The 22,377-nt window shown below is 53.6% G+C and overlaps 1 protein-coding gene across 19 annotated transcripts in view; it reads left to right on the top strand.

Annotated features, from left to right (window-relative positions):
* Arhgef10 (Rho guanine nucleotide exchange factor 10) overlaps positions 1 to 19,977 on the top strand; it is a 109,422-nt gene extending 89,445 nt beyond the window's left edge. For 17 of the 19 annotated variants that reach the window (XM_074055319.1, XM_074055315.1, XM_074055326.1 and 14 more), the window contains 8 exons: positions 291 to 412; positions 1,432 to 1,518; positions 3,365 to 3,588; positions 4,129 to 4,286; positions 8,966 to 9,108; positions 10,960 to 11,134; positions 15,096 to 15,218; positions 18,456 to 19,977. In XM_074055319.1, coding sequence (XP_073911420.1) covers positions 291 to 412; positions 1,432 to 1,518; positions 3,365 to 3,588; positions 4,129 to 4,286; positions 8,966 to 9,108; positions 10,960 to 11,134; positions 15,096 to 15,218; positions 18,456 to 18,970 — 1,547 coding nt within the window. In that variant the 3' untranslated portion in view covers positions 18,971 to 19,977. The other 2 variants (XM_074055329.1, XM_074055328.1) reach the window with 2 other exon arrangements.
* The last annotated feature ends 2,400 nt before the right edge of the window (positions 19,978 to 22,377 follow it).

The raw sequence follows: 22,377 nt of genomic DNA, 5'->3' as shown, positions 1-22,377 counted from the left end.
CACGCGTGTTTGGGGGTTCCCACTACATCTCTGTTATTTGAATCTAACCGTCTGTGCTGTGAAACCAGGAAAAGGGATGGAGGGGACAGTCCTGTGGGGTTGACGCTGCCCGCCATTTCGGGCTGGAGGGAGAGGGTGGTGCCACCGGCCCCAGGCACACTGCCGTCTGGGGTGAAGCAGTGAGCGAGTCTGCAGCAGGCCGCTGAGAAAGACTTGTGTCCTGCAGTGAGAGACAAAGTCAGTGCCGGGCGTCCGGCTCACGGCGCCCGGGACTCCGAATGTCTTCACAGAGGAGGAGAACCACCTGGGCTGGTTCTGCGTGGGCGATGACGGGAACCAGACCAAGAAGGAGACGCACCCCCTCCTCGTGGGACACACGCCAGTGATGGTGGCCAGGCAGCCCGAGTTCAAGGTGAGGGCCCGAGGCTTCCTGGGGCCATGGGTGTGGGCCAGCGTCAGAACTTCAGCTCTCCAGGGAGGTTCTCAGGGGGACGTGCACTGAGGAATCTTCAAAGTTGCTGTCGTCTGCAGCCACAGTGGGGCTCAGCTACCGTCCCTGACGCCCACTGAGGTCACTGGGACAACTGCCGGGCTCCGGGCATTCCCCACTCAGTCGGGAGGCCTGTGTCACACCTGTCACCCTGCCATGCTGCAGCGTGGTGATGGTTATCTGTTTGCACAGAGGGTCAGGACTCCAGGCCTGTGTGCTGGACACAGGTGACCACCCTGTGTTGAAGCAGCTACACCTCCAGGGGCCTCTGCGGCAGCGCCAGTGACTCTGTGACCTGTGACCTGTCCATGTCCCTGCCTCTGAAAACAAAGTCGGTGTTGTTACCTCTCGCTCCTCCGTGTCCCACACTTCGCCTGGCCTGGGCTTCTCTGCAGCTCCCATGACCACACCTTCGGGAGTCTCAGAGCCCCTGCCCTGTCCCACCATGCGCCCGTGGGGAGGCCAGGTGGACATGCCATGTCACCAGCTACACCCTCCTGTCTGACGGGCCACGGGGTCTGGAGAGTACAACACGGACTGAAGCCACCTCGGGGTTCACGTCTGAGACGTGACTGTGCCCGTGGCTTCCCTGTCCGTGATGCAGCCAACCAAGGATGGAAAACATGGGTGGGTGGCGCCTGTATTGAAAACTTGGCACATACGGGATGTGTGAGGCTTTACGTGCATACGTGGCGCCATTTTACGTGACTCGATGCGCATCCAAGGGTCTCAGCACCCCGGGTAGATGTCCTGGGGAGCCTGTCCCTGCGGACACTGTGGGGCAGGTGCACGTGAAGCTTTTGCCCTTGCTGTTTTCATCTTTGGAAGGTAATCGACCTGGAATTTGGGTTAGCTGTTGAAGCTGTCCTCCCCTTAGGACCTGACGTAGCCTAGAAGCCCGGGTCCCCTTTTGTGAGTGTCTGGTTTTTGATCTCTTTCAGATCGAGTGTGCTGCTTACAACCCGGAGCCTTACCTAAGTAACGAAAGTCAGCCGGACTCACTCTCCACGGCACACGGCTTCCTGTGGGTGAGTCTTTGCTTGTTTTCAGGGCACGCTCACAAAGCAGTGACAGCGCAGGCAGCGTGACGAGAAGCCCGGCTTCCAGCCGCTTCCATGATTGACTTTTGAATGGAGGGCTTCTGTGGCGGGGCTGGCGGCCTTCGGGAAGACAGGGGTTCTTTGGCATCGAACGCCTTTCTCTGCTTTTCCATCTGCCCTTCGACAGCTTGAGTTCAGTGCAAAGATCGCTGGCTCCACCAGTAGTCATCTTACCCTTTTCCACGTCGTGGACTTTCCTCCCTTTGAGACTCGGCTGGCTTTTTACACTGGAGGCTCAGAGGTTAAGGTCAGCCTGTTCCAGATGCACAGCCTTGATGTCGGGCGTGTTTATGGCACAGCAGGGGAATCCCTCGGGCCGGGGCGTCGGGTCCACGCTCAGCCTGCCCCCTGCCCCCCTGGACTCTGCTCCAGGCTGACGTCTGTCCTGTCACCGTTAAAGATGAAGCAGGCTGGTTGTCTGGTGTTTCAGTTGTGCCCACCTAGGGAACCAGGCAGAGGCTGGATTCCCTCGGGCTGGAACCTGAGGAGAGCTGTGTGTTTTCCTTCCCAGGAGGCCTGTGGGTGTTGGTGCTCCGACCCCTCTCCTGGTCACACCCCGCCGCTGAGGCAGGCAGGGTCAAAGGAGGGCGGGCGTTCATCTGCAGCATGGACAAATGCAGGAGAGACAGGACGTAACAACAGGCTCAAAATCAGGACAGGAAAAACCCAGTGAGCCAACCGCCCAAACCAGATCCATGAACGAGGAGTGACCACGTGACCAAAACTAAATTTCAGTAGCACTCAGGGAAGTAACTGCGCCCAGTGTTCCTCCAGTGAACACTGACACCCCAGAACTTCCTGATGTAGGAAAACTAGTTTAGAAATGCTCACCACAGCCCGTTGTGCTGGCTCACCTCTGTAATGCCAGCTACTCGGAAGGTGCAGATTGGGAGGATCATAGTTTGAGGCTAGCCTGGTCAAAAAAGATTGTGAGACCCCATCTCAACCTTTTGAGATGGCTGGGCATGGTGGCAGGTGCCTGACATCCCAAACCACACAGGAGGCTGAGACTAGGGGATCACAGATCTACGTCACCCCAGGCAAAAAAAAGTTTGTGAGACCCCCTTCTCAGTGAAAAACCCTGAGCGTGGTGGTACACGCCTGTCCTCCCAGACATGGTAGGAAGCTTAAAATAGGATTGTATGGCTGGCCCCCGCGGACTGCGTTCTTTTCTGTTGTTCTCAGTTCAAAGGTTTGTTTTACCTAAGACTTGAGCTGGCTAAACATTGGTGTTAACCTCCTAAAATCAACATTAGTTTGCTCTTTGGGACTGTAAAATGAGTGCGCCTAAGCTTTTGTCACCGTGTACTGATGGGTAGCTGGTTCTTAATGCACAGGATGGTCTCTTTCTCTCTCTTTATCCCCAGGGCCTCGCACTTGCTAGGCAAGTGCTCTACCTCTAGAGCTACGCCCCCAGCCCTTTGTGTTTATTTTGCTTTTGAGCAAGGATCTCATCTAACTCTGCCCTGGCTGGCCTCAAATCTGCCATGCCCCTGTCTCTGTCTGCAGAGGAACTGGGATTACAGGTGTGCATCACCACGCCCAGCTATAACTTAAAAAAAAAAAGTATGCTCTTTGTTTTTAAAAACCTGATTAAACCTGTTGAAAAGAAAAAGGAGTCATATTAGCAGATCACTGATGTTCCATTTGGATTTCCACGTGCGTTGATTCCCACATGAAGACTGATGCCTCAATAGGTCAGGTGTCCGTGGGTCACAGAGGCAGGCGTGACCCACCGCTTGCTCATTGTCTCCCCTCTCCCTTCCCGGTTCAGATCGGAAGTTGCAGCAACCAGATGGGTCAGATTGCCATCGTCTCCTTTCAAAATTCCAACCCCAAAGTCATCGAGTGCTTCAACGTGGAGTCTCGTATCCTATGCATGGTGTACATTCCCGTGGAGGAGCAGCCCCGAGAGCCCAGTGCAGCCCCGGACGCTGAGCCCACGGCCGCCAGGGCTTCCGACGTGCCCACCATCTGTCTGGGCACGGAAGAAGGAAGGTAGAGGACGGCCCGTGTGGCCAGGGTCACCCTCGGCTGCGTCCACAGCCGTGGGGCCTGTCCTGGGAGGGGGCCTCATTGTAGATGCTGGGCAGAACGCTGAGAATATGGGATGCAAGGGGGCGTTTTTAGGGTTGCTGCACTCTGAACGTACCACTGAGTCAGGCTGTGGGCATTTGTCTAGGAAGCCCCAGAGGAAAGCAGTTTATTACAGGGGAAGGTTTCCATTGTGCCGTTTGCTCCTGAAATGACCATTTCTATTGCTGCGTCTCCAAGTCCAGTCCTTACATTTCAGAATAAAGCAGAACCACGGCCCGTGTTACGATCACATTGAACGTTGACGCTGTTTAGCGCAAAGTTAAAGAGTTCTGAGATAGATTCATAGCTCAGAACATTCACTGAAAATACAAGAAAGAGACCAGAGTGGCTGCAAATACTTCAAAGCGTAGCCAAGCATGTCCCCGAATGGGAGGAGGACGGGGCGACGTGAGGCTTTCACACAAGCAAACGGACCGGCTAACTTGTGTCTTTCTTTTAAAGCATCTCCATTTACAAAAGCAGCCAAGGCTCCAAGAAAGTGAGGCTTCAACACTTTTTCACTCCCGAGAAGTCCACAGTCATGAGCTTGGCCTGTTCACCACAGGGCCTGTACGCTGGCTTGGTCAACGGGTCAGTGGCCAGCTACACCAAGGCCACAGGTAATGGTGCTCAGCCCTGGCTGTCTCTGGGGCGGTGTGGGCACATCCGTCTCCCCTCCCCTTAGCATTTGTCACCCCTGGTCCTAGGCCTGGGTAACTTCCTCCTTTCCAAAACGCCACTGATGGACACACGGGCAGTTGTTTCCTAAGCCAGCCTCTTGGTGACGTCTCTGGACTGCACAGGGATTCGATCTCACGCCACTTGAGTCTGAAGCCCCCACCCTCGCCCTCCTGGGCTCTGCACACACCCGTGCATTCTTCTCGGCTCTCTGGCCCCTCCCCAGCCCTCCCCCCTTTCTGCCCTTTACATGGGCTCCTGGTGGCCATCCAGGTCAAGCTTGCCTCTTGGTGGTGCCTACAAGTGGTACTGCGTCCACTGGCCTCACCCACCTGGGCAGGGTCCTCCTGGGTGTTGAGCCCATGACCCTTCTTTCTCAAGACGTCCTTAGCTCCCCCCTTGTGCAGACCACCCAGTCCTCTTCTCACATGGCCATGTCTCACTGGCTGTCCTGATGGGCTCTGGGGAAGCCGGGGGAGGGCCACTCAGGCCACAGGCTCTGCAGCCCATAGACACCCCACAGTTTCTCCGTGGACTGCACTATACCAGCCCATGGCTCTCTGTCTCCCATCTGGTCCTCCCAGCACTGAAGCGGAGAGGGTATCAGCCTGCTGTCCGCTGTCCCTCACTGTCCACAGACTCCTGAACCTGCGGTGGTGAAGAGAGGGATGCCAAAACTCTCGTGAGCGCCTCCCGAGAGTTTTGGCATCACCACTCGGTGGGGTGCCTGTTCCCGGGCTTGCTCTTCCCCGCTTCACAGTGGGTGGCTCCTCTCATCCAGGTGGGGTGCAGGGGGCTCGGGAGCCCACCCTCCCTGCCAGATGCTCTGGCACTCTACACGGCCCTCACTCGACCCGGTTGCTGTGTGTGGCTGCCCCAGGGGCAGCTTCTTATGTTTGTAGGGGAACTTCAGCAGTTCCCAGGACAGCGTCCTCACGCTATAGTGAAGTATATTTTGTCAGGGAGAAAAGAAAGTCCCACTTCAAGGTTTGTAAGAACAGTGGCACTGTTACCCAAAGGAGGCAGAGCACGGGAGCCAAGGCGGGGCTTCCCTTCCCCCGCCCTGCCCTACAGGCTGTGGTGTCACCAGGGTTCCCTCCAGTCACCCCCATGCAGGGCAGGTGTCTCCAGTGGACGGTGACCTCCCACCCACCCCACATTGGCTCCCACCTTGGAGAGGTTCTGATTGTCTGCTCTGTCCAGGTGACCCCAGGCTGGTCATCTGGGCCACAGCTGTGACATACTGTTCATGACAGCCCAGGTGGGGATATCAAGGTGCTCAGAAAGACTGCAAAGGGCCGGCCTTACTGTTTTAGGTTTTGTTTTTTTAAATGCTGTTCTGGGAATCAAACCTGGGTCTTCCTCATGCCTGCCGAGTGCTCTGCTCCTGAGCCCCACCCTGGGCCCCTCAGGTTAGGGACTTTGGGGTGGAAGAGGCAGCTGAGCTGAGTCCAGAGGCTGCTGCTCCTTGTTGCCAGGCAGAGGCAGCAGAGGGACAGGGACAAAGTGTATAGGAGCAGCTCTTCTATTTGTGACAACCTTTCCTGTTGGGGTTTTTCTTTTTCTCTTTTTCCGGGTCTCACTGTGTATCCCAGGCTGGCCTCAAGCTTGTGATTCTCCTGCCTCAGCCTCCTGAGTGCTGGGGCTACAGGCATGCACCACCACACCTGCTTCTTTTCAGTGTTTTCACATGATTATTCTTTGACCCTCTTACCTGTGCATGGGCCATTTTGTCCTTTGTGTGTTACTCAGTGACCAGTTCCTTTAAGGCTGTGTGTGCTCATCTCTGTGCACTGTGGCTGGCCCTGCGCTGGGCTGTGCAGTGGGCATCACAACAGTGCTGGTATGGTCTGTCCTGCAGGGGCTGTGTCTCAGCAGGGTCAGGAGGTCTGCCTAAGGGGTTTCAACCTCTTCCTCATTGAGCGCTGGTGGGCAGGCCTGCAAGCCTGAGCCTGAGCATCCATACTCAGCCTGTCCTTATGTTCTCAGTGGTGGACAATGTGGCTGGCTGGAGGTCGTGGCCTTCACTGAGAGAGGAGGCAGCTGTTTGGGAAACACTCACATACCAGGCCTCTGGAGGTCAGGAATTCGGTAGGAAATGCCCAGGTAGTCAGGTGCTACTCACCTCAAGCATGGAGTCGGCCTGCGGTGTGGGTTGCCTGGGGGAGTCCTGGGAAAAAGTCATCCTGAGAGCAGCTCTGCTGACCATGTCCACACGTGCTCAGTGGCTGGCGTGGAACGCCGCCCCACCCAGGGAAACTGTGCACATTCTGGGAAGGCAGCCTAACCGCCCAGAACAGAGGCCAGTTGCTGTGAAGTGGCCCCTTGCCAAAGTGGACTGTCACAGTAGGCTATCCCGCCTTTGATCTCTGAGCTCCTGTTTCAAAGGAATAGCACCGTTGGACGGGTGGAGCTCCCCATGGCCTCAGATCTGTGTGCCCTTAGGAGCAAGTGACTGTCACTCCCTCACGGGGAGGCTGCAGTGCTTCCAAGGATTGTGAGCACCAGGTGGGAAGGCTGTGCATGTGTGCACCTGTGCGTGAGGGTGTGTGAGGGTGTGTGCACCTGTGCGTGAGGGTGTGTGCACCTGTGCATGAATGTGCACCTGTGCGTGAGTGTGTGTGAGGGTGTGTGCACCTGTGATGAGGGTGTGTGCACCTGAGCGTGAGGATGTGTGAGGGTGTGTGCACCTGTGCGTGAGTGTGTGTGAGGGTGTGTGCACCTGTGCATGAGTATGTGTGAGGGTGTGTGCACCTGTGCGTGAGGGTGTGTGCACTTGTGCATTAATGTGTACCTGTGCGTGAGTGTGCGTGAGGGTGTGTGTGAGTGTGCGTGAGGGTGTGTGCACCTGTGCGTGAGGGTGTGTGCACCTGTGCGTGAGTGCACCTTGTGTGAGTGTTGTGCTCCTGTGTGTGAGGGTGTGTGCACCTGTGCGTGAGGGTGTGTGCACCTGTGTGTGAGTGTGTGTGAGGGTGTGTGCACCTGTGCGTGAGGGTGTGTGCACCTGTGTGTGAGTGTGTGTGAGGGTGTGTGCACCTGTGCGTGAGGGTGTGTGCACCTGTGTGTGAGTGTGTGTGAGGGTGTGTGCACCTGTGCGTGAGGGTGTGTGCACCTGTGTGTGAGTGTGTGTGAGGGTGTGTGCACCTGTGCGTGAGGGTGTGTGCACCTGTGTGTGAGTGCACCTTGTGTGAGTGTTGTGCTCCTGTGCGTGAGGTTTGCGTGTGTGTGTACCTGTGCATGTGCGTGCACCTGTGATGAGGGTGTGTGCACCTGTGCATGAGGGTGTGCATGTGTAGGTGAGGGCATGTGTGTACCTGGATTCCTGTTTGCACACATGCATGTGTGTGTGCACACGAATGCGAGGGCATGTGTGTATACATGTGTGTGCTTCCATTCCTGTGTGCACGCATGTGTGTGTGCGGGAGAATGTGAGGGCACGTGCATGTTTGCGTGCTATGCATGTGCATGCGTGTATCTGCATTCCTGTGTGCACGCTTGATGTGAGTGCATGTTTACCCACATAATGATGTACTAAGCCGACATTAAGTGAAAGGCAGGCCAGCATCCATGGGCCTAGTAACTGTCCTGCAGCATCGTCTGGCCTAGTTGGGACACAAAATTCCCACTAAAGCTGAACTATGACAAGAAGCCACCACAGCCAGAGTTCACAGAGCGGCCTTCTGGCGACTGCACACCCTGGCTCCCTCTGTCATCAGAGGTTCGTGCCCCAAACCTGGGCAGAGGAAGAGCCCAGCCTTCGCTGTCTTCTTTGGGCAAAGGATGCATATTTAGTGAGGAAGCCACAGGTATTGGTGCACTGCGTCCTTGCCTCCAGAAGCATGGTGGCTTAATGAATGACTAGACAATTGAGGGGTTGGTCATAATAGTGACAGGCTAATTGCACCAGCCACTTTAAAATTTGTGTTGGATCTCGCGCTGATCTTACGGTGTCTGGCTCACTTCGTCTAAAGCATGGTAGGCCTCATCGTGGGTCTCTGGCTTGGGGGACAGGGATGGGTGGGGACGACAGCAGTGTCACGCAGGGCCCTCTTTCTCCTGTCTGGTCTTGATTTCTTTTCCACATTCGGCGGCAGTCTCCTTGTGATATACATGTGGAGGGATATTTTAAACCTACGCAGGCAATGGGGGAAGTTAAACCCCTGCCCAGTTACCCGGGTGTGTCCCTGCTGAGGACCAAGTTGCCTTGTGTATTGGAATTGGAAGTGACAGTGTTTACTGAGCAGTGTACCAGGTCCTGTGCTCAGCCTTGCTCAAGGCTCATTTTCATTTCCAACTCTTAGAACAGCCTTCGAAGCTGGTGGGAAGATTGTCCCCATCTGACGGATACGGAACTGAGATCGAGGGTAAACGAGTGTGTGTCTGACACATGTCAGTGGTGACCCAGTTGGGTCCCAAAGGCAGCATCCCGGCAGCCATGATCTGTCATCGTCCCCAGGCCACCCTGTTGAAATGGGGTTAGTGCTTGGCACCTGGGCACACCTGGAAGGAAGATTTCAGTTGATATTTTGGTTGTTATTTAAAGTGGTCTGTGATCCCGTTTCTGTCCCTGTGTGCAGTCACCTGAACTTGCGTGAGTTTAAAGGAAATACTTTTTTTTAAGATGGATCCTGGAATTCAGAACCTCAGAAAGTGATAAAATTGGGCGTCCTGCCGGTGAGAAGTCTTCTGCTGGTGGAGGACACGCTGTGGGCAGCATCTGGAGGTCAAGTGTCCATGGTCAGCACCGAGACCCATGCCATTGAGGTAAGTCGTCTCCAGCACTGCTCGGTGTGGAAATGACACATTTCAGAAGCAGCCCAGGTGACCCCGGGAGCTGGGGTCGCGCTCAGCCTCTGGCAGTGGAAAGCCGGGGATGCTACTTCCCTGGGGCCGTGTGCAAAGAAAATTCCCTCTACGTTGTTGTCAGATAGATAAGCTAGGAAGTTCAAGTCACTTACCCACAGCAGCACTTGCTCACTGTTCACCTGCTAGGCAGTGGAAACACTGCTCTAGAAGCTTATCCAGGTGGACGTGGAGCGCTCGAGGCCATATGGAAAATCAGCGGCTGACCAAAGGGTCATTTCACATTGTTGCAGAAACGTGACTGACTGACTGACAGACTCGAGCCCAGGTGTTGGCTCACTAGCAAAATAAACCTTCCTTTCCTCCAGCCCCCTGGGCTCGAGTCTGATTCTCGCTGGCCAGTCAGTCACATTTCTGCAACATCAGCGGGCGAATGCGTTGTTTGGTGAGGAATCGGACCAGCCCAGCTTCGCCTCTGAGCACTGCTGTGGGCTGGAGTTTACCCTGAGGGCAAAACTCTACCCTGAGGAGATAAAAACCAAGGGAAGGCGTCTGTCACTGCAGTGAAGAAAGCCTCTCCCGGGACCCAGATCCTCAGAAGTCGCCATAAATAGAGCGAGAAAATGTGAACTGAAGTCGTTCCTTTCTCATCTGATACCAAATACATGCACCTCGGGATACTTACTTTAAAAATTAGGAAAATGTTCCCTGTATGTATGACCAAGAATGACTGTGCTTAGCACACCAGGAATTCTTACTGAACTTTAAGGAAAAGGCAACCAGCCTAATAGAAAACGTTTAGAGGACCTGGAAGGGCAGGTCACAGAAAAAGCCACTCGCCCTCGGCCTTGTTGGTAACTGCATTGCTCAGTAAAGCAAGGTGCCATTCTACCAACACAGCTTATCTGGGGGGCAGATTCAGGCTCTCAGCAAAATTGGGGCAAGAGATTGAAAAAAAAGGAGCTTGTTTCCATCGGTGGACCCATGCTGACACATCATCAACACTCAGAGTCCACAGGGTGCATCAGGGTCCATGCTTGGTGTGGCACCACGCGGGTTTGGGCAAATGTGCAGTGATGTGAATGGACCATTGCAGTATCACACAGAGTGGTTTGTCACCCTGAAAATCCCCTCTGCTCCCTCCATTGATGCTTCCTCTCCTGACCCTGGGCCACCACGGACCTTGGAGTGTCCTTTTCCAGAGTGGCAAAGGAAGGACACTCAGTGCTGTCCAGCCAGCGACTGTGCAGCACGGGGCGTCCGTGTCTTGGCGGGTGGAGGGGACCTGAGCCGGCTTCCGTGGGAGTCAGAATCACCCACTGCCGGTCAGTGTTCCCAGAGCTCGCTCCTTCTGCTGTCCCACTGCAAGGGCTTCCCTCCAGGGGAGTGAGGCGTGAGGGCGAGCACTCACTGTATGGCTGGCAACATTACTTGGTGTCCCTAACAACTGGAAGTACCCTAAATGCACCTCAGTGGTGAACGTAGTGCAGCAGCAGGAGAGGGGGAGGAGAGGAGGCGTCCAGCTGGGTGGAGAAGGGCAGGTCGTGTCCACACAGCAGCTAGTGGTGCACAGACTGGCTGGTCAGGAGGCATGTAACATCAGGCATGTGCTTGCCACGCATAAGCTCGTGAACCAGGCACTCCTCATCATCTGAACTTGTAGCTTCATCTTCTGCTGCCCCCGTGGTGAGGATTCCATGTACATGGTCACCGCCATCCCCGTTACCTCCCTGTGTGGCCCAGCAGGCTTTGCACACTGGGCCATCTGCTCCAGCAGCACCCCTGACCACCATGACTATCTCTTGACCCCAGGGCCAGCTGGAGGCCCATCAAGAGGAAGGGATGGTCATCTCCCACATGGCCGTGGCTGGCGTTGGAATTTGGATCGCCTTCACCTCGGGGTCCACCCTTCGCCTCTTCCACACGGAAACGCTGAAGCACCTGCAGGATGTCAACATCGCCGCCCCTGTGCACAGCATGCTGCCAGGTACGAGGGGGTGTGGTGGGGGGGGAAGCTGTCCCTGTGTCGCTGCCCTGTACACAGTGTGCTGCAGGTGAGGAGCAGAGGTGACAGAAGACCTGCAGAGGGAGAGAAGTCTCCCAGTATCACCACCCCTTGTGCACAGCCTCCACCAAGTGCAGGGCAGATGGGGGCCTGCAGAGGTGTCAGGCTCCTCACCCTGGAACAGTGGCCCCGGCTCCCTCCACGGTGAGCACAGCCAGAGTGAAGTCCTGTGGGTTGAACCAGGTGGCCATGCCAACGGCCCTGGGGAACAAGTTGAAGGATACAGACTAGGAAAAGGTTTATGGGTGGGTGGGGGGGTGCAGAGGACAGAACGAGCAGATTGAGGGAGGGGTGAGCAGTGTGCGGCTAGTGCACACAGCCCGTGGGGTGTGGGCCCTTGTGTGCACACACACCTCGTGTAGGCGTGTAGCTTCCACGTGTGAGCGTGCTAGGTCCCGCGTGTCTGCATGAACCAGTGGCTGCTGGAGATCAGCATAGGTGGAGTGTGCAAGCATGTATCCTGTATGTGTGACCTGTGTGAGTGGCCAGCATGTATAAACGTGTCTCAGTGTGTGGCCGGTGTGTGTGGACATGCACCAGTGTGGATGAGGATGAAGGGCCAGGTGGAGACACCAGAGGCAAAGTGACTGGAACCAGGAGGCCGAGGCAGGAGAGGCAGTAGCCAAGGACACACTGAGGGGCCCTCACCCCAGGTCCATAGGATGGAGGCATCTGAAGCGCGGTGACAGCTGTTCTTTCAGTGGCGCTGCTGGCTGTGCAAATCATTGATAGCATGTTGGGGGATATTTTTAGTGAGGAAAATGGAGGCTGTGTAACATACGTTTCTATTTAGGAAGCCAGAATGGCGTAGTCTCCAGCTCTGGAAGCTGGTGCTGCTGGGGAGGAGGGGCTTTCTCTGAAACACAGGCTGCCAGGAAGGTGTCTACCATTGGAATTGGTGGTCATCTCAAGGGGGACCAAGTCACACTCATGGACTGACAATGCGCACACATCTGGCCAGGGAGTGCTCTCTGCTCCGGGCTCCGTCCTTGTGGGTGGTGACGGGTGTTGTGATTGAGGGCCCTAGGACCTGACCCTGCACCCTCCAGGGAAACAGGCGAGGTTGCATGGCTCCGGCTCCCAAGAGCCAAACACACAATGCATCTGGCTGGGCCTGGTGCTTACCCCTGCAGTTACAGTCAGAGCAGCTGCTGGAGGGAAGGCCGGCAAGTGTGAGTGGAGTTTGTGTTTCCAGTGTTCTGTGAAAATAACCCCTGTGCGGGACGTAATAAAACCAAACTGCACACGCCCCCAGCTGTGAGACACAGGTGGCCTATCCCGTGCGTCCTGTCAGCTGTTGTCTGCTGACTTCCTCTTGGGGTAGAGAGGATGGAGTCACGGTCCACCCTTGGTGCAAAACACACGGCACAGTGTTTCCTGCATCATCCACAGTGCCCCAGGCAGGACATGATGGTGGAAAGGTGGTGGGTCACACTGAGCTTTCTGTGTCCCACTTGGTCAATGTAGCCTCCACGAGTGGTGTGACCATTTTAAATAAAATGGCCAAAACTTCCATTAAAAAAGTCAGTGTAACTTGTGAATACCACAGACCACGCCACAAGGAAATCGGTAACGACGTCAGGCTGTTCATGAATGGAGGTCCACGGTACACAGTGGCACACTTGGGACTCACGTCCTCCCCTGCCTGCCCGAGGTCCTCCAACAGATGGTCAGGATGGCAGCAGCAACGCAGCCAGTCACCGAAACATGAAGAGTCGTGGCCGGCTTTGAACATGGAGGCAACAGGCATCCCTGAGACTTGGTTTCTGAACGCTTTCAAACCAGTTAGAAAAAACTGGTATCTGGGTTTCGCCTGCTTTCACCCTCCTTGTTCTTACTGCACTTAAGATAATGTGGGTCTAGAATCTGAAGACCGATGACAAATGGACGTCTCTAAATGTATTGCTTCACGCAGAGGGGAAGATTCCCAGGGAGATTGAAAACAGGTAGTGAAGTTCTCCCCTTCGCCATCTGAAGGTAAATTGGGTTTTGTTTTTATTCGCAGCTGGAAGTCTTTCCTCATGTGATTTAATGAAGGAAAAGGCATTGTGAAGACCTGTTTGAGGTGGGCAAATGTAACTTCATTGTCGAGAGAGACCACTCAGAGGCCCAGGTATCAGCATCAGTTGCCTCTCAGTGGAGTTGTTTATTAGAATAAACGTTTTTAGATTTTTCTTTAAAAGCCCCGAGTCAACACTTAAAAAAGGACAGATTCACTGTGGAGGAAAATTCACCTCAGAAATTTCTCTGTGTAGAAAAGTGAACTAGAATTCCGTTTCCCAAGGCAAAATTCTCTAGGATGTCGGATTAGGCAGCTGCAGAGCAGTGCGCTCCACATCCACGTGGGTCCTCCCAGCCAGCCCAGGGTCAGCGTGCAGGCCCGAGAGCTGTCCTGCCCTGCGCTGAGCCAAGGCCACGAGGCCTCGGCGGGGCCGGGGGAGCAGCCAGGCTGCTGGTTTAATGGTTTCCAGCACTTTTGTGTTCTAAAAAGGAAATTTACTTACATTCAGGGATTTACTCAAACTCACTGGAAGCCTACGTTCTCTACTTACGTCTTCCCTGCTTCGTGGCTTTGGGACGGGCTGAGGATGCCCACGTGGAAGCCCTGAGGGGTGCTGGGCACCAGTCCTGATGGCTTCGGTGCTTCTTGTGGCTTTTGGAAACAAAGGCACTTCGGTGACATGCAGAATAGTTGTGTGCCATCCGTCTCCAGGACCCCCACACCAGTCAAAACAGGGCAAACATTCAGAATTCCCAGAACATCGACGCCGTTCAGCTTTTGACAACTGACACGAGTCCGTGTTTAGGAGAAACGCACACATTTGGGTTTTGAGCCTGTTTAGTTACTTAGTTTTGCTGCTGCCTAAATGCTTCCTCATAAATGACTTCAGAGAGCAAGTCTTCCTGGGCCTGGCATTTACATCGTTTGCTTTCGGGCTCTTTAAATAAAGGTGAACTTTGGATCAAATGCAGACATCGAACCCAGCTGTACACCTGCTGAAAGCAAGAATCGAGCGAGGTTGACGGGGCCACTGTACACCTCACACACAAACTCAGTGCCATCGTGCTTGTCAGCTTCAGGGCCAGTTAGAAATGCCAGGACTTCCCTTAGCCGCTCGGAAGCCTTGCTTGTGATGGAAGTGCAGTGGCAGAGCCACATACCGGTGCACTTGCCCTGTCTCCATGGCCTCTGTCAGACCCCTGGCTGCAAAGAAAGCCCAACAGGACAGAACCCAGGACGCCACAGGCCGTTCTGACTCAGCCCTGTGCCGGTGTCCCCACTGTTGCTGGCATCGTGTCTGAGGTGTTCTCTGCCCAGACACCTGGGAGGCCTCACAGGCAGCCTCACGTTCCTACGATGCTGTGGAGTGTCACCAGAAGTCCCCTGCCCGTGGGAGATGGCTTTTCATGTGTGAAGGGCGACTGTGTGTGGGTGTTTGTGCTTGTGCATGGGAGTGCCTGTTGCGGGCATGTGCTCATGGGTGTGCACAGGTACCTCACAGGCACGTTGGGAGGTGTGTTCGTGTGGGTGTGTTGTGTGCGTGCCCGTGGCTGCACTGTGCAGAAGCTCGTGGCTTAAATAGATGGTTCTGGGGTTTGATTCACCTCTGGCAGAGCCAGCCAGAGAGCAGCTGGGAGAGTGCTCTGTTCAGTTCAGGTGCAGTGACAGGCCTCCCTCAGGTCCTGGTCGAGGGAGGCCCAGCACTCAGGTGGGCCTGCTCCCAGGCCGGCCTGCAGGAGGCTGAGTGTAGTGGGAGACTGGGGGATTTCCAGACAGTGTACCTGGTCCCCGCTGCCCTCCCAGCACCGCTGCACGAAACAGCTGCACACATACACCTCTGTCCCCTCCTGTCTCTCTCTGTCTCTCTCCTCTCTCGCCCAGGGCACCAGCGGCTGTCTGTGACCAGCCTGCTCGTCTGCCATGGCTTGCTGATGGTTGGCACCAGCCTGGGCGTTGTTGTGGCCCTGCCAGTCCCTCGTCTGCAGGGAATCCCCAAAGTGACTGGTGAGTGGACACTGACCCCTGTCAGCCCCTCCCTGGGAGCAGTCATGCATTTTTTCATCATTGGGATTTTTTAGTGTACTGTAAATAGTTAGTAGAGAAGCCTATTAAATTTGAACTGCCCCTTTGTACTTCACTTTCTGTTTGCCATGGTGGGGCCTCAGGAGAACCTCATTCTGAAGACGTGTTCACATCTCTGTCCCTGCCCCGTTACTTCCCGTCAGCCTCGGGCCTGGCTCGGTGGAAACGGGGCCTTTCTCTTTGCTCTCTGGATAAACAGCCTTTCTGGGAAGCAGCTTGGTGTTACGAGTCTTGATCTTCAAGTGTTCCTAAAGCCAGAGCTGGGTTCCCACTCAGGAGCTGTCTCAGGAAGTGCCCGGTGTGGGAGCAAGCCTGGTGCAGGGACAGCCTCTTCAGCATGTCATCGCAACAGCACGAAAAGGAAGATAGCCTGAGGGTCCAAAGTGAGGAGAAGCAGGCTAGAGTCCCCGCAGAGCAGGGCTCTGAGAGATGCTGATGGCGCCATTATGCTAAGTAAAACCAAGACGTGAAATTCTTTTTGACCACACTCTCTGTCCGGGAGGAATGGCTGACAGCAAAGGGTCTGTGGGGAACTCAGCAGTGTGTTAGCCAGGATTCAGTCCATCGCTCCGTCCTAACAGGGCCCTGCCCAGCCCTACTCTGCCTCCAGCTGCCCCCCATTCCTCCACCCCCCACCGTTGGTTTAGACACAGGTGTGTTTTGGCGTGTCCCTGTTAGGAATAAGGGATTACAAAGGATTACAGATCTGTTCATTGCTTAATTTCTGGTTTTGTGATTTAAGTATTGCATTTATCAGCAGTGTAAATACTGAGGCTGTCCAGCTTAAACGGTAGTGAGGCAGACGCCACCTGCCTGCCAGCTGGCTTAGGAAATGCAGCCGTAGTCCTTCCCAGACACTTTGCTCCCCACCCCGAGTTTTATGCTACTCACTCCAGTGATTTTCATCTGTTTCACCAAGTTGTGCATAAAAAAAGTTCTCGACTTCCTGTTTCTGTGATGTCAACCACAGCCCCACAGCAAGCACCTTCTCTAGTGGATTTGTCTTCTCAGTGCTGTTTCTGCAGCTCCTCCCTGCGTGCCTGCTGTCCTCATCCATGCCCTTGGTGGGCCTTTGAGAGGCCAGGACCCTGCCCTGCTCCATGGGTGGTGGATACTCACTTGTTTCCAGCTTTTTGATCACATAACATAATTCCTTTAGTATTCTCGTGGCCATTTCTGCACACAGCTGCACAGGTGTGTCTAGCTGCTGGAGTGCAGAGCGCATTGGAGTGCATCTTCACCAGTGGTCACTGAGATGTCCCAGGCGTAGCACCCATCAAACCTTTGTCACCATGTGTGACCACCCCGCCCCTCCCCTTGTCCCCTCACTGTGTGGGCACCCCGTCCCTCCTCTGTCCCCTCACTGTGTGTGACCACCTGTGGCTGCTGGCTCTGCCCTGGGTGAGCTTTACTTGCTCACTGAGGATGGAATCTCACCATGAGAACAGTTTTATAACTTAATCTGCTTTGGCCAGATTGATGGTGATGGTAATGGTGAGGCCTGGGTTCAACCTGAAATCATTCTGTGCAAAGAGCACAGACCCAGACCCCAGTCTCTTAGTGACCAGCACCTGTGAATGGCCCAGGGCACGGCCTGTTAACCACCCCCCCCATGACGGAAGCTGGGCACCTGGTGGTCTTTGGTCAGGAGAACTTCAGGTGTTTCTGACTCTGATGAGGAGTTTGAGTCACAGCACCTGAAAATTCACCGAAAAGTCCTCATTTTAATTAAGACTGTAGGTTTAATTTTTTTCAAACCCCGAAACTTTTTGCAATAAAAAAAATGACAGAAGCGCCAGTAGTGTAGGGATTTTATTCCTAAAACTGACGCATTTCAACCTTTAAGTTTTTAGTCAAGATTTAGGAAAATTAGCTATGTTTCCATAGAGCATTGAGAAGGAATTTCATACAAAAAACCTGCACAGTAACTGTTCTATTACCTCAGAAGTACCATGATGAGTTTTAGAACTGAGTTCTGAGGAAAATAGTTTCATATTTTGAATAATCTTTAATTTATTTTGGTGGGACTGGGGTTTGAACTCTGGGCTTCATGCTTGCAAAGCAGGTGCTTACTGCTTGAGCCACAGTCCATTTCATCCTGGTTATTTTGGAGATGGGGTCTCCAGAACTGTTTGCCCAGGCTGGCCTTGAACTGTAATCCTCCCAAACTCAGCCTCTCAAATATCTAGGATTACAGGTGTAAGCCACTGGCACCAATCATTTCTTTTTTTTTTTTTTTTTTATTCATATGTCCATACAATGTTTGGGTCATTTCTCCCCCCTTCCCCCACCCCCTCCCTTACCCCCCCTTACCCCTCGCTACCCAGCAGAAACTATTTTGCCCTTATTTCTAATTTTGTTGAAGAGAGAGTATAAGCAATAATAGGAAGGAACAAGGGTTTTGCTGGTTGAGATAAGGATAACTATACAGGGCATTGACTCACATTGATTTCCTGTGCGTGGGTGTTACCTTCTAGGTTAATTCTTTTTGATCTCACCTTTTCTCTAGTTCCTGGTCCCCTTCTCCTATTGGCCTCAGTTGCTTTTAAGGTATCTGCTTTAGTTTCTCTGCATTAAGGGCAACAAATGCTAGCTAATTTTTTAGGTGTCTTACCTATCCTCACTCCTCCCTTGTGTGCTCTCTCACTTTTATCATGTGCTCAAAGTCCAATCCCCTTGTTGTGTTTGCCCTTGATCTAATGTCCGCATATGAGGGAGAACATACGATTTTTGGTCTTTTGGGCCAGGCTAACCTCACTCAGAATGATGTTCTCCAATTCCATCCATTTACCAGCGAATGATAACATTTCATTCTTCTTCATGGCTGCATAAAATTCCATTGTGTGTAGATACCACATTTTCTTAATCCATTCGTCAGTGCTGGGGCATCTTGGCTGTTTCCATAACTTGGCTATTGTGAATAGTGCCGCAATAAACATGGGTGTGCAGGTGCCTCTGGAGTAACCTGTCATTTCTAAGGCTTCCTTGAAACCGATGAACCTCTCGGGATTGTGATGTAGCAGCATTCTCATTTCACCACCACCAGGTTCTGCGTTACTCATGGCGGCTTCTGGTTGGGGGCTGGTGGAATGGTGACCTGTGCTTCGGTTGCCTTGCACGATGTTGTCTGTTCTCACACTTGTTGAACTGTCCCTTCAGGAAGAGGCATGGTGTCCTACCATGCACACCAGGGTCCTGTCAAGTTCATTGTCACAGCCACCACACTGCAGAAGAAGGACCAAGATGGAGCCAGGGACAGCCCGCCTCCCGGCCCTGAGCCCCAGAGCGAAGACCAGAAGGACATGCTCCCTGGCGAGGGCCCCCCTTCCCGTCCAAGTCACAGTGACCCTGACACAGCTGTTTGGTTGGGAGACACTCTGGGGTTGACTTCTCAGAAGAGCGACCTGTCCTCGTCATCTGGGTCACTGAGCCTGTCTCATGGCTCCAGCTCACTCGAACACAGGTCTGAGGACAGCAGTGTCTGTGACCTCCTGAAGGACCCCTCAGCCTACTGCAGGAGCAGGGCACAGAGGTCCAGGAGAGCCAAGGCCAGCTCGGTGCTAGTGGTGTGTGGTGGCCAGGGCCACCGGCGTGTGCACAAGAAGGCCCGGCAGCCCCAGGAGGAAGTGATGTCCTCCGTGATGGTCTGGCAGATCCCGCTGCTCAGTGCATAGGGGGGCAGTCACCTCCTGGCCTCAGAGTGGCCGTCAGGGACTCGGCCCAGCATAGGCGAGAGCTCAGGCCATGTCCACACTGCCAGGGGCCAACTGGAAACGGCAGGGGAAAGCAAAGTGCAGAACGTCAGGGGCTTTCCTGCAGGTCCACCTGCTCTTCCCCACAGCTGAGCGCTGTCCTGACACCTGACACGCGGAGGAGACAGGTCCTGGGTCACTGAGTGACGCTGAGGCCACACCACCACCACACTCACTGGCCGCTGTCATCCACCGGCAATGAAGGTGCTCAGCCTCGTCAGCTCCAAACCTGTTCTCGTATCTTCTTACTTAGAGGATTTGTGGGGAAATGTAGCGTATTCAATAGTGTAGGAATTTATTAACAATTTTTAAAATGATTTCACTTGACTCAGATTCACCACTTTTATTTATATTCTGCATTTTTAAATTCCAAAACAAGATTTATAATAGTGTAATAAGCCAGGTAACACACTGTAGTCTTGTCGGGGCTGTGCTTTCGGAAGGGAACTGGGTTTTCCAAAGTGGACTGATGTGTGGCTGTGTATTTTAACAAAGTAGCATTTTTATATTGCAATTTTCTATCAAAAACTTAAGTTAACATTTGAGTCATTATATTATCTAGTGTTTAATAGTCTCTGCTTTCAACCAAAATGCTCACTGCTACCAACATTTAGATTCCAGGGTCATCACCAAACATTCTTGCCTTCCCATTTTAAATAATGTTAACGTTGAACTGGAAATCACCACCTGTCCTTCCATTTTGATGTTTTACTGGATGGATAACAAGGGAAAAAAAGGCCTAACAGGCGTTCACCAGAAAGGAATTTCTCAGCACTTTAGAGATGACTAAAAATGCCAGTGTGAAACTTGGCCAAATTTCTCCAAATTGCATGCACACGCCAGGCTTTCTTAACTGTTAGCTGCTATCTCATTTCATGAATAAAGTCTTGTTATTTAAGAACACAATACAACAAGTTGCCTTTTTCTCCCTGTAAAATACAAGAGGGCGATCACATCCAGGAGGGGAGGGAACGGCCGCCTGTTCTCTCCTTTTGGCATCACCATGGCCAGCTGGGGCAATGCAGGTGGAAGACAGCGCCCAGGGGTCCTGGGATCCTCCTGAGACTCGTGCCTGTGCCCATTCTTGTGTGTGACGTCACTAATGTCATAGAAAATGTCCATCTTACGGATGCTTTGCAAGGCCGGGGTGAACTCCCCCTAGAACGGGAAAGGAGGGGTGAACTCCCCCTAGAACGGGAAAGGAGGGGTATAAGCACCAGAGACCGAGGCCAGGAGCATCTCCACACAGTCAGCGCAGAGTGACCTCTGGTTGCTCGCTACCTTTCCGGCCCCTCTGAGAACAGGGAAGGCCAGAGGCCTGAGAAGCAGACTGCTGGAGAGCCTGCAGGGGGTCAGAGGTGAGTGCCTGTGGTCAGTGAGCCCTGCCGTCAACACATAGCACCTGCCTGGCGTGAACCACAGGTGAGGGGAACAGGCATACCCACAGCGGCTGCTGAAGAAGGCAGGGTGAAAGCCAGCGCACTTAGTAAGCAGCTGACTTCTGGAGTCCTTCAGGTATGTTAGAAGTGACACCAGGTTCTGTAGGGTGCTGGGGATAGGACAGTGGACACAGCAATGCTTTGGGGTCTTTTCTCTGCAGAGCCTTCCTGGCCAGTAACTAACCACAGTGAGCACAGGGCACATGAGAAGTCAGGCACACTATCTGTGTCTACCCTAGTGTCCTTGTCTCCATCTGCCCCACAGACCCTCGGGCTGGATCAGTGATGGTGCTGCCCCCCTCTCCTGTCTGTGCCCATCCTACCCTGGGACGTGGCCAGGCTTGAACACAACCACTCACACTCCAAGCAGTGGCCACAGGGCCCAGAGAGGTTGGTGGGCCTGAGTCAGGACCAGGTCAGGGGAAGTGAGGCCTGGGAAACGGCTGCTTGGACCTCAGAGGTAAACACTGTATTAATAAATGACTTGATTAAAGACACACATGCACCGTTTTCTTTGTTTGGAGCCTGACTTCTCTTACACTGCAACATTTAGTAAAAAGAACAAAAGGAAAAAGCAGTTCTCTGACTTTGACAGTTTGCCCAAATAATTAGTGTGCTCTGGGAACTGAGCAAGCATGTCTTAAAGAAAGACTCTTGTCCTGGGGGAAAAAAATCTCTTGGAAAAATGACTCCTGAGCATAAGAAGAGTTTACAAAGGGAAATACTTATTGCAGAGATGAACACCTCTCCTGAAGGGAGCACCTGGCAGGACCCAACCTCTTAGGTCTTAATGACCAAATTTAATGAGTCTGAAAACCTTGAAGTCTCGGCCCAACTGGTACAACAGTGTAACAGCAGTGACAATTATGCCAGGTGTCAGAGCAAAGAGGAGCTCTTTCCCCAAGGTGAATTCAAACCAACCCCCAACCTCCTTTTTCACCATGCATTCCCCTGATGGTAACACACTCAGGGCACCTGTTACCAGATGTGCCGGCACCCGTGTCGGGGCTGTGTACTGTCTCTATCTGTGTTTTACTGATGAACTTTTTAAGTCTCTTCCTTGATGTATCCTAAAATTTTTTTGTGACATCATGAACTCATGCCCAGGGGCCTCCTCCCTTCTGCAGATCTCCCGGGAGCCTCGCTAGTGCTAGTGACAGGCCCAGCAGGTTTGGGCATCTCTTGCTGCCTCCTGGCCCAGTCGGCACCTGGCACACCATGGGAGGGCAAGTGTTGGTCAGTGGAGGCTAGGGTGGTCAGGTTCTTTCTCCTGCCTGCCAGCCACACTGTGCTGAAGTGCCGTCATTGCATCTGAGGCGTCCAGTGCGAGGCCATAACAGAGCCACCTTGTGAAGTTGCAGCAGCTTGAAAACGCAGTCATCTGTCTTCTCTGCCCTTCCTCTGCTCATTTTTCTATCCTCTCTGGCTGTCCTGGACTGCACCTTCCAGTAAAGCACAACATCATAAGCTTTGCCTCAAATTCATCTTTGAGCACAGACTCAGGCTTTCAGTACCAGGAGTGCCCAAAGGGACTCCATAGCCCACCAGTGATACTGGCGTGGCCGACACCTGCAGGAGCTGGGTCACTGAATGCCAGCTGTGGTCATGGAATGAGTCCAGCTGAGAGCAGAGGAGGTGGCAGCAGCTGGGGGCTGTGCAGCCAGTGTGTGGGCAGCAGTAGTCTTAGATGGCACAGCAGCACAGTACTGCTGCTGGGTAAGGAGAACAAGCTCAACCCCACTGCCCCCCAAGGGTGTGGGGGGAACCCTGGGGCATGGGAAGGAACGCACCTACAGAGTGGATGAAAGCACTTCCGGGAACTGAGGCAAAGGAGATGCAAGGCAGTCTCACAGGTGCCCCATGTCACAGCCACACCCAAAGAGGGAGCAG

The sequence above is a fragment of the Castor canadensis genome, chromosome 14 (assembly GCF_047511655.1).
Source record: "Castor canadensis chromosome 14, mCasCan1.hap1v2, whole genome shotgun sequence".
NCBI classification, from domain to species: Eukaryota; Metazoa; Chordata; class Mammalia; order Rodentia; family Castoridae; genus Castor; species Castor canadensis.
Note: the sequence above shows the minus strand (reverse complement) of the source record. Positions and strands in the feature narration are given on the sequence as shown.